Here is a 12,089-nt window from a genome sequence, read left to right on the forward strand (position 1 = left end):
CTGTGTATGGAGTTGTGGCCATAATAATCCAAAACTTTCTTCTCTGGGATGCTGGTCCTGCATTTTCTTGGATTGTGCTTGTTCAACCATCACCATCCAGGCACCAGGTTTGCCCTGCAGCTGATTCTGGGGCCAATTCCTTGAAATGTTGTTTTCTGCCTGCCCCAAACTGGAGCTCGGAATGGAACTCAAGAGTCTGCCTCCAGCATCTGTGGCTGTTTTAATTAAACCACTTCTCCCCCACAGCTTCATTTGACACATTTTTCCACTATTTGAGGGATATTTTCATGCAAGTGGAAAGAATTCCCAGGCCGTGGTGTTCGCAGGGTTTTCTCGGAACACAGTCACGCTCCAGAGTCTGCCTGTGTGTTCCAGTTGGGAATGGAGATGTGAGCAGGAAAAATCCATCCAGGGAAGCTGTGCCCAGCTCTGCACTGGCTCACATCTGGCCAGCCCATAATGACACCCAACCAAGTGAGGTTTAAGGTGCAGGATCCCCATATTTCACTGGAAAAATCCAGAAGGGAAAGGATGGCAAGGAAGGGACAAAGCCAAGCCTGGCAGCCAGCACTGAGCTCCACACTCGTGTCAGGGTGAGGAGCTGCTGCTGCTGCTCACATGTAAGTGTGCTGTGGTCTGTCATCTCCTAATTGTCTCTGGGATATGTCGCTCCCTTTCTTGTGGTGAGCAGAGATCCCGTGTCGCCACATTTCACAGAGAAAAGCAAGGCCCAATTCTTCCCAAGAATACTTCTGGGTTTCACATTCTCTGAACCCCAGAGAAAGGAAAAACAATTCTTATCTAATTTGCTGTGCCAAAGTAGGATGCTAAATGGAGATTCTTTGCCCAAAGTGATGGAGTTTTGTTTCCTTGGCCTATCAGGGCCAGGTGTGTGTGTGAGTTGGAACTGTTGGGTGGCAATCACAAAAAAAGTTCAGTTATATACAGAGTTGAGTGCTTAACAGATTCAGTTTAGATGTAATGTAATATAGTGCAATATAATATAGAATAATGTAGTATTGTAAAGTAAGTAATTAGCTTTCTGATATCCATAGAATCCTCATCATTCCTCTCCTTTAGGGGCAAAAATATCAATGATAATCCCACAGCCTCGCAGAGCTGACACCAGGAGTGCTCAGCAGCCCCAGAAGCTCTCAGTAAAAGCATTAAATGGATCTCTAGAGGGAGGGATCTCCTCTTTAAGAGGAGTTTCCATGATTTTCTGTTGCTCTCCAGGCCTCCCTGCTGGTGTGGCTGAGCATTCCCACAGGATCCAGCCCCGCTTCTGCTGCCCGTGCCCGGCGCTGCAAACCTGCTTTGCATTAAACTTGTGAGCAAATATTAGCCATAAAGTGCAGTGCTGGAATTCATCTGCCAAAAGTGAGAGGTCTCTGTTCATGAAATCTGATTGTGAGAGAGTGGGGCAGTTCCTGGAGAGCAGAGCCTGCAGGGTCTGCAGTGAGTTTGTGGTGCTGGTGCCCCTGGGATCCAGAGCACCCAGGAAAGCAAAGCAGACCAGGCAGGGCAAATGGAAACCTCTCACTTCATAATTATCTAATAATGTTTCGAAAATGGATCTAAAATGGGGCTTTCTTATTTCAGGACTGGTGGCTTTTTCTCTTTACACATTTTTGCCTGTCTATGTTTATATGTGAGACCTTCACAGAATTCTGTGCTATCCCAGCTGTGAGGAGAGGTGGAACATCTTTTCCTTAGAAAAGCTCAGAACAGAGCACAGGCTCAGAGGTGCCTCCTCTGCTGGTGTTTGTGGCTGTCCTGTTGTACCCACAGATACCAGATTGCCTTGTGGTCAGTTCTGAGGGATTTGGGGTTAACTGCTCAAAGCTGTTTTTCTCCTCAAGCTGGGATACCCTCTCATTTTCTGTAGAGATTCTGTGCTGTTAAAACACAAAATGTTGCCACTAGATATAGAGAATAGGCCAGGAATGAAGGGAACTGGAGACAGTGAGCATCCATCCATCCATCCATCCATCCATCCATCCATCCATCCATCCTTGTCCTCCTGCTGAGGGAAGCTCGCAGCTCCATGCTGGGACAAGCACAATTTTGGGTGGTAGGAAGCTCCTGACTGCCCCAGCCAGAGTGTTCTGGGTACAGAAAGAAGCCTTTGCAGTCAGATTTCTCGTTATGGGCTGTCAAATCACGGATCTAATTCTTTAAATGCTTTCTGGTCCCCACAAAACCCACAAAGGCTCTGATGATGGATCGGCAGCGCTGAGCTGGAGCTCCACAATTCCCCTACAATGTGCTGGCGTGGCTGCGGGTTAGCTGATACCTCCTGTGACTCAGGAGGGCCCAAAAATGGCTTAAAACCCCCTTCCTGTGCCCAGCTCTCAGCTGGTGCTCTGCAGCTCCGTTGTGCAGGATCCTTTTGTTGTGTCTGTGTTCCAATCTCTGCTGAGAGAGGGAGAAAAGGAGCAGCAGTGAGTGAAACTGAACAAAGAGAGGCCTTGGGCGTCCTGAAATCACCTCTTTCTTCATCAGAACCACATGGGCAGGAGGCAGGAAGCTGACATCTCCAGGTCCTTCTCCACTGTTTCAGCAGAGGGATGCAGGCCAGAGGGGTTTGATGGGAGCCAATTGCTTTTGTTGGCCTGAGGAGCAGAGAGATGGGCTGGATTAACACACAACATGTTTCTGGAAGTTGTCTGAGGTTAGGAGGAATCAGTTTGGGATTACATTGATGGAGCCCTGTTTATATGAGGAGAACTTCAAATGAAGAAATCTCAGTGACAGGGGTGATATAATGAACACAGGGACCAGGCCAGGAGGTTTGTGTGGGCTTGAGCTGTGTGTGCAGGGACCACGTGTGCTTGGTGAGGCTTTCCACTTTACAGACAACTCGCACATTTTAGGGAATTTGACCTTTTCTTTGCCCAGTCACACATTTTTCAGCCTTTTCTTAGAATTGCTGGGTTTTTGTGACACTGAGGAAGGAACATCCTGCTCAGTTCTAGTTACAGCTGCTCACAGTCACCCTCAGGGCATCAACTTCCTGCTCCTGGTAGCAAATCACTTTTCTCTAAAGGAAAGGTGAGAGAGAGGGAAAGTCAGAAGGGCAGCTGGAAGGTGCAGAGATCAGGTATTAAATAAACTCCTGTGTTAAGCTGCTGCTGCACAGATCCGCATCCCAGCTGTAATCAGCAGCAAAAATCTCCTTTCCATCCCTCTTTATCCATTTCCCAGGCCTGAGAGGGTCAGAATGTGGGAGCAGCATCTTCCAGCAGCACAGACAGTGGGGCTGGAAAGGAACCTTCCTCTCTCAGACACTGAAATCTCATCTGTGGAAAATCTGTCTGCGCCGTAATTACAACAATCTGTGTGATGTACAGGATGACACTGGGCTTGGCAGCCTTGTCACAGAAATGTTAAGCTCGGGCAGAGCATCTGGGAATGGAAATATTTTTAGAGTGGTTCTGTAAACAGAATAAAAACCCCGAGCAGTAATTAAAACAAGGCCAGCAGTGAGGTCTGCTGGCTGTGACTGAGGAGCCAGCTGAGGAGACCCAGCCTCACACGGGCTCTCTCTCCTGAAATCTTGCATGGAAGGACTCAGACTTTCGATTTTTTTAGGAATTTGCAAGGAGGCAGTTATTTAAACTTCAAATCAACCCGAATAACTGCATCCTGGGAGGTTATTTTAGACACAAGATGCGTTGGCTCGTTCCGTGTTGGCCCAGTGCTTTTCCCAGATGAAGGAATGTTTTGGCAGGCATCAGCATTGTTTGACTTGTTTTCTTTTTTTTTTTTTTATTAAAAATAAAAGGCTCTCTCCAAGAAGCACATTATTTATGCCTATTTTTGAATATATGTTATTAAACACTTAAATATATTGGAATATTTTTAAATGACCACCCATCTCTGCTAGGGCTTGAGTAGTGTAACTCTGACCCAGAGCTTTTCAGGAACGTTAAGTATTCCTGTTTTTTCATTCCAAATGGATTAAAGGAAACAATGCCAGCAAAACTAACATAAACCCCAAGTTCTTGCTCCAACCTCATGTTTTATATGGCAAAACCTTGACCCTGTCAAGCTGCTTTTATTCCCCCAAATGTTGTTTACCTAATCAGAGGTATAAAATGAGAAGTTGAGTTATTTTAACATTTGGAATAAGAGTGATCCTCAGCTCTGAGTCAAAGCATATTTTTTTTTTTGCAGGGGAGGGGTGTGCAGAAAAAAATGAAAAAATATATATATTTGACTATATTTTTGTCCTGAGCCAAGCATTTGTCTTCACTCATGTACAAGAGCAAGGACTCAACTTGCCTTGGGATTCAGAGGTGTGTTATTTCTGCTGGCAGCTGCTTTCCTGCTTCCAAAACACTGTGCTCACCTAAGGATCAGTTTGGGGATAAATGGTCATGAGATCTGTTTTGTGCTGTAGCCCAGGCAAAACCTTCTGTTGTTTCCTGACTGCTTGGAATCTGCTGGGCTCCTTGTGCACTGAAAAGCTGTGGCAGGGCCAGGAGCTCCAGTTTGGAAGCTCAATTCCCAGCGCTGCCTGCACAATGAAATCAGTGCTGCTGCTGTATCTCTGTGTGCTCTCTCTGGGTGACACCGCTGCTCACAGTGCCCCAGGTTCCACACAGAAATCTCCTGCTCAGAGCCCTGATCTGGGGGTTTTTACACCAGATATGGATTTTAAACCATTTAACCTGGCCCAGACATGGATTTTAAAACATTTTTCCATGAGTGTTCCCATAACTGGCAGCTCCTGCTGGGTCTTGGTGACTTTTGCACATCACAGAGCCAGAAACTCAGGGTTTTTTACAGGAAAACCTGCATGTGCCTGAGCACAACTCTCAGAGCAGTAATGGCTTGAACCAGCTGTGCCACTGCACCTGCAGGGACTGACATGGAACTAAAGGATGGGAATTTCAGCTAAAGGATGGGAATTTCAGCCCCAGCACAGGAGCCTGCCTGCTGACACGGCGCCCTTTGGAGAGGGAGGATGCCTGGCAGGAAATTTGCTTCCCTCCCATGCAGTGCTGGACAGGACCTGACCCAGCTCCCTCTGTCCTGGAATCACCTCCAGGGACACCCCTTGGGCCTCTTATGGTGGGAAAAAAAACATTTTAAGGGGAGATTTAGGCTGGGCATTAGACAGTTCTTCCCCAAAAGGGGGATCAGGCACTGGAATGGGTTGTCCAAGGAGGTGCTGGGGTCACCACCTTTTATTCTACCCAACACTGGTGAGCTGATCTTGCCTTGAAAGAGCAGGGTGCCCACCTGGCACGGTGGTGGGTGGCCTCTCCTGCACCCCCACATCCCCAGGTGCCACCCATGCTCTTTCTGTGCCAAACCTTGTGTCCCTTTTGCCCTGCAGCTCTGAACTCGTGTGCCCTGAACAACGGAGGCTGCGAGCACGACTGTGTGCAGGTGACCCTGGCCCAGCACCGCTGCCAGTGCAGGCACAACCACCAGCTGCACCAGGATGGCAAACGCTGCATCCGTGAGTCCTGGGGGGCCGTGGGTTCCAGCTGGGAGCTGTGGGATGGTGTGGTGGGGTTCACAGGGGTGCCAGGACGAGGGAAGAGATGAGAATATTGACTGCATGGTTCAGAAGGCTGATTTATTATTTTGTTATATATATTGTATATATATAATATATACATAAAAATACATAGAATATAATATATATAATATATAGAATATATAATATATATCATACATATATTCTCTTCTATTCCATTCCATTTATTATTATATTATATTAAAATTTTAATATTATTAAATTATATTTTAATTTAAATAGATATTAAATAAAAATTTATCATATATTATATTGTTTTATTATTACAATAAATTAAAATGTAATATATTATATTGATATGTTATTAAATTTTATTAAAATATATTTTTTTATATTATATTACATTACATTGCATTACATTACATTGCATTACATATTAAATATATATAATATGTATATTTTATTATATATATTATATTAAAAGAAAAATGATCTAGTAAAACTATACTAAAAGACTAGAGAGAAAGGATTTCATCAGAAGGCTTGCAAGGAATAGAAAGGAATGTTAATAAAATCTTGTGACTGCTCACAGCCTTGACACAGGTGGCTGTCATTGGTCATCAAGTAGAAACAACTCACATGGACCAATCAAAGATGCACCTATTGCATTCCACAGCAGCAGATAATGATTGTTTTTCTTTTTCTCTGAGGCTTCTCAGGAGAAAAAAAATCCTGTCAAAAGGATTTTTCATAACATACGTCTGTGACAGGATAGGGATGCTCAGATGTCCAGCAGATCGGACTGGGGGATTTCCAGTAAAAACTCTGTGTGTTTTGTTGTCATGGACATATCCTGCGGTTTATTCCAAGGGATGGGACGAGCTGGAGGAGTTGTAGCCAACAAAAATGAAATTGTATGAAGGCGCAGGCTGCTGTGGGAGTGGAGGGACAGCAGAGTGTGACAGTGGGGTGGGATGTTGTCCCTGTCTGGCTGACCTGCTGCTGGCTCAGAAGCTGAAGGGGACAGAACACAAGGTCGCTCTCGTTCATGGCAGTTTGCATTCAAAAGGCAGGAAGGAGGGAAGTCCTGAGCTGCTACAGCAAAAGGAACGACTGGGATGTTCCAAACACAGCAGCCAGAGAGGTTTGGAGCATCTGTCCTGGTCCTGGGGCAGGTCAGAGATTGGGTAGGAGCATTTGGAGCAAATTGCCAGCACTGGCTGTGTAATCTCTGCAGAGGGATGTGCCCATGCCAAGCTTCTGCTGGAAGGGTTTTACCCAGCTCAGTGCCAGCCTTCTGCAGGATCTCCTGCTGCTGGAAGGGTTTTACCCAGCTCAGTGCCAGCCTTCTGCAGGATCTCCTGCTGCTGGAAGGGTTTTACCCAGCTCAGTGCCAGCCTTCTGCAGGATCTCCTGCTGCTGGAAGGGTTTTACCCAGCTCAGTGCCAGCCTTCTGCAGGATCTCCTGCTGCTGGAAGGGTTTTACCCAGCTCAATGCCAGCCTTCTGCAGGATCTCCTGCTGGAAAGGGTTTTACCCAGCTCAATGCCAGCCTTCTGCAGGATCTCCTGCTGCTGGAAGGGTTTTACCCAGCTCAATGCCAGCCTTCTGCAGGATCTCCTGCTGCTGGAAGGGTTTTACCCAGCTCAATGCCAGCCTTCTGCAGGATCTCCTGCTGCTGGAAGGGTTTTACCCAGCTCAGTGCCAGCCTTCTGCAGGATCTCCTGCTGCTGGAAGGGTTTTACCCAGCTCAATGCCAGCCTTCTGCAGGATCTCCTGCTGGAAAGGGTTTTACCCAGCTCAATGCCAGCCTTCTGCAGGATCTCCTGCTGCTGGAAGGGTTTTACCCAGCTCAATGCCAGCCTTCTGCAGGATCTCACAGCCTGCACATCCTCCCCAACGGGTGGAGCAGGGCTTTTCTGCCTGGGATTTTCAGGCTGCAGGCTTTCCTGCTGCTCTGTGCAGGATCTGTGTGGGCTGACCCTGGCTCTGTGCTGTGTCTGCAGTGAGGAACCCGTGCTCTGACAGGAATGGGGGCTGCATGCAGCGCTGCCTCAACCACCGCGGCCGCGCCCGCTGCGAGTGCCACCCCGGCTACCTGCTGGCTCCTGATGGCAAGAACTGTGAAGGTGAGTGCCCTGCAGAGCTCTCCTGAGGGAAAAAGCTCTGTGTCTGATGGGTCAGGGAGTGCTCAGTGGGAACAGAATGGAGGGAAGCATGTACCTTCCCTTGGGTGGCTCAGGTGGGGTCTGTGCCCTGCTGGAGCTGTCTGTAACAACAGAGCTGCTCCATGGCAGATTTAGGCTGGGCATTCTTCCCTGAAAGGGGGACCAGTGATTGGAATGGGGTGTCCAAGGAGGTGGTGGAGTCACCATCTTTTGTTCTTTATTTAAGAATAAACTGGATGTGGCGCTGGGTGCCGTGTTCTGGTGGCAAGGTAGTTTTAGATCACAGATCGGACTCGATGATCTCAAAGGTCTTTTCCAGCCTAATTGATTTTGTGATTCTGTGAGTGTCCCACTGTTATGTGATCCCATCTCCTGGGAAGATTTACAGCAATTCCAAACTTCACTCTGTGTCTTTGTTGGTCTGGACCCCAATGAACAGTTCAGAGTGCAAGAACCCAGTGCAGAACTCAAATACCATAACAGCAGTCCTTTGGAAGGTTGCTTTAACTTCAGCCTACTTATCTTAGGTGTTCTCCTTCTCCCAGATGTGAACGAGTGCCTGACAGGGCTGGCCATGTGTGCACACCAGTGCCTCAACACCCGGGGCTCCTTCAAGTGCACCTGTAACCCGGGCTACGAGCTGGGCGCGGACGGCAAGCGCTGCTACCGTGAGTACCGAGGGCTCCAGTCTGAACTTCCTTTATGCCAGGGCCAGGATTAAATTGTGAGATGGTATTTCTTGCTGGGACTCAGATGTTTGTTAGTTCTTATCTCTGTTACAGTCTCACAAACCCTGAGTTCTACAGCGCTTCACTCTAACAAACTAAAAATGGAGCTGTGTCTCTCTCTCTACAAGGCCTTTTGAGGATAAACTGTCCAATTAAGAAATGACATCTAAATTATTTTTATTTTTAACCCAATAACCAACCACCTGTGCCCTGTAATGTGGAGTTTTTTATCCAATTACACAAAACCACCCAAACCCATGGAGAAGAAGGAGAAGAAAGGGAAGAAGAAGGTGAAAAGGTGAAGAAGGAGGAGAAGAAAGAGAAGAAGGAGAAGAAGAACAAGGTGAAAAGTTGAAGAAGGAGGAGAAGAAGAAGGAGAATAGGGAGGAGAAGAAAAAGGAGAGAAGAAGAAGGTAAAGAAGAAGGAGTAAAAGAAGGTGAAGAAGAAGGAGAAGAAGAACAACCAGCCACTGCCCTAAAACCTCCATCTTGCTTTATACATATTACTATATTCTAAAACCTTAAACTCTAAGTTTTCTACCCTGTAATATCACACACTTCTAGTCCAACTCCACACCCACAATCCCAGTTCTGTCATTCAATTCTGGAAGCTCCTCCACGGCCTCAGGTCAATGCAGTGCTCTCCTGGGAGTCAGTGCCTGTCAGCACAGAAAGTCTGAAATTTTCAGTAACCAGGGCTCCAACACTCAGCCCTGCCCAGCAGGACAGGGCACACCTGGGCTGCTGCAGGCACGTGTTTGTCACTGCCCTCTGGGAATCACCAGGGCCAAGCTGTGGCAATCTCTGCTGAAGGATTTCACAAGCAGTTTTCAGGCTGTTCACTCCCCCACCAAGATAAAAATCTTGGTCTGATCTTTAAAGTCACCACAAAGCCACTTTAGCTGGTTGAAGGCAATTGATTTGCAGCCATTTGGCTTCAAATAAGCCAACTTCTGCTCTTGGAGACTCTGCTGGACAGGCTCAGTCAGCTGCAGATGTGTCACTGGAGGAATTGAGCCAGCGAAGGCATCACATCTGCTCCCATCAAGGAAAGAAATAAACTCTGTGATGCAAGAGTGAGCTGGACTGTCCTCACAGCTTCTTCATGCAGCTGCTGCACCCCGGCAGGGCCAGGCTGAGCCAGAGCCACCAGCCCCTGACAGATGACAGCCACCGTGGCAGTCCCAGTGGTACTGGGAGCTGTGAGGGTCCCCTTGAGCAGCTGCTGGAGCTTGGCAAGGCTTTGCAGGGCATAAACGGGTCCTGAAAGGCATCAAACAGAGCAAAAAGGGGCACCAGGATGATGAGATGAGGTAGAAGAGCCTAAGAATGTACACAGCTTTCTTCTTAGGGCATGACACTGACATTGCCCTGGGGTCAGCACAGCAGCCTTTCCACATGGAAGGCTCCTCCCTGCCCTTCCTAGCACGTTTCTTTTAAGCAAAACCCTGCTCTGTGCTGCTTTAATAAGGAAAGGGAAGAGGGAGATGACAATCACGTTGTGAAATCTGGAAAAAGTCTTCCACTGTGGCCCAGCTTTTGTTTTTGACAAGCACAGACCCATTGGGAAGCATCAAGCTCCCTTTCTTTCATCCTCCTTGCGTCTGAACGCACGAAAAACTCTCTTCTTGAAGGCAGAAATTGTTTTCCTGAGGTTCAGGACTGAGTCAAAGCTCCATGAAACAAGTTCCTTTTGGTTTAAGAAAGCTTAATTAACTAGACAAGTTTACAGAAACCTTGCCAAGCTGGGATGATCTATGGCTGCAATTGATGTTTGCGCCGAGCGCTTTTGACATGTCAGGAGCTAACGATCCTGGCTTGTAGGCATCTGGATGTTTCCCTACTTAGCCGTGTTCTGCTGCTCCCATTTCTGCCTGGCACCAGCACAGCTCTGCTCTGAGCCTGAGCCAGCTTTGGGTTGGCAGCACACGCTGCTGCTTGGCAGGAGTGGGAGCACTTTCATCCCAGAGACTGTCCAGAGCCTGCTCCGCTGAGAGGCTGCGTGAGATCCAGAGGTTTCTTTTTATACCCCGACTTCCCAGCCCAGCAGTGGCCTCTGTGCTGAGCTATTTCCATCCTTTCCCACTGCAGATCCCCCTCCTCAGCGGGGAGGCAGTGCCAGGAGCTGGTGGGGGCAGGCAGGGGCCAGCTGTGCGTGCAGATGTGTCCCACAGGATCCTAAATCCTAACCAGGCTGCCTTTTCCAGGGATAGAGATGGAGATTGTGAACAGCTGTGAGACCAACAACGGGGGCTGTTCCCACGTGTGCCACCACACCAGCTCTGGCCCAGTCTGCACCTGTAACTTTGGCTTTAGGCTGGAAGAGGACCAGAAGTCGTGCGCTGGTAAGGAACAGGAGAAGGCCAGACCTTGATTTCCATCCCAGGTAATGGTGAGGTTCCCTCTTGGAATCTTAGGTCAGAATCCCTCTTGGCTACTGTATATGTGCATTTCAAACAGGCTAAAGAGGATAGAAACTGATGGAGAGTGAGAGCAGATGAAATATTGCTCTGCTCAAAGACATCCCCAAACTTCCCTCAGGATATACTTGGACAGCACTTATGGCTTGGGCAGTAATTATGACTTCCAAACTAATTAGTTTTTCTCAGATGAAACTGCCCCGAGCAGGAGTCAGTCAGCTGGAATCACCCTGCTTGCAAGGACACCAAACCTGTAACCACAATCTGGGAATCACAATGAGCTTCCCTCAGGATTCCTCCCTGGATGGGGAGGGTGATCTGTGAACACAAAACTCCCTGATTTCAGGAGGAATTTGAGAATTCTGGCTCAGCATTTGGCAGCAGACCAGTAAAACCTCCCCAGAACTAGTCAGGGAGCAGTGTACCAGTTCCTGCCACCTCTCTGCAGTGCATTAACACCCTTTGTTTCTCATGTAGATATCAATGAGTGTGACACGGGCTCTCACTGCTGTCAGCAGGACTGCTACAACTACCCTGGGGGCTACGAGTGCTCCTGCCATGCTGGGTACAGGCTCAGCACCGATGGCTGTGGCTGTGATGGTGAGTGCCAGCACCTCCCTGGGCTCCAGGCAGAGCCCTGTGTGTCCCTCTATTTCTAATTAGCTTGTTGTCACTCTCCTCAGTTTGTTCAGTGCTGGTTCTAACCCCTGTGCTAAGCCCAGCCCAAGTGGAGAAGGATTTCTGAACACATCAAGGTCAGACTGGGCTTACTCAGAGTGAGCTGGCCCAGGCTTGACCCCATTAATTACAGAAACCATTTGATGTTCAACCCCAGAGGGCAACACTGCCCATCACTTTCACCCAAGGGATAAAGAGAAATAGCAGTGTCTGTGTAAAACACAGCCAAGACGGTGACTAATGAAGCTTTTAATTAGGAGAACAAGAAATTGTCCTACCTGGCTGCCAACAGCCAGGCATTTCTTCCAGTTTCTCCCAGCTCCTACCAGTTTTCCTGCCAGCTTTCTGGTGAGTCACCTTCCCAACAGAGAGAAAGCGGGGGAAAAATCCCCCTAATAATTGTTCTCACTTCCAAAGCTCTCAACATTTCCCAGGGGAAGGAGCCAAACACACCCACCTGTTCCTACACAATTAATAATGGATGGGAACTGAAGCCCAGCACATTTTTTTGTTGAAACCCAGGCATTCCTAATCCCTGATGTGGTTTAACTCCATTTTTAGAGCTGGTGGCTTCACACATTTAGCAGAGGAGATGCCACCAG

The 12,089-nt window shown here is 48.0% G+C and overlaps 1 protein-coding gene across 1 annotated transcript in view; it reads left to right on the top strand.

The window, feature by feature from the left end:
- The window catches only part of MEGF6 (multiple EGF like domains 6), a 91,035-nt gene that overhangs the window by 54,955 nt on the left and 23,991 nt on the right, over positions 1 to 12,089 (top strand). Inside the window, exons 5-9 of the mRNA XM_054292030.1 lie at positions 5,348 to 5,473; positions 7,500 to 7,622; positions 8,207 to 8,329; positions 10,597 to 10,734; positions 11,287 to 11,409. Coding sequence (XP_054148005.1) covers positions 5,348 to 5,473; positions 7,500 to 7,622; positions 8,207 to 8,329; positions 10,597 to 10,734; positions 11,287 to 11,409 — 633 coding nt within the window. The remainder of the gene's footprint in view (positions 1 to 5,347; positions 5,474 to 7,499; positions 7,623 to 8,206; positions 8,330 to 10,596; positions 10,735 to 11,286; positions 11,410 to 12,089) is intronic.

The sequence above is a fragment of the Melozone crissalis genome, unplaced genomic scaffold (genome assembly GCF_028551555.1).
Source record: "Melozone crissalis strain CALT ecotype California unplaced genomic scaffold, PUWL_Pcris_2 ptg000107l_1, whole genome shotgun sequence".
NCBI classification, from domain to species: Eukaryota; Metazoa; Chordata; class Aves; order Passeriformes; family Passerellidae; genus Melozone; species Melozone crissalis.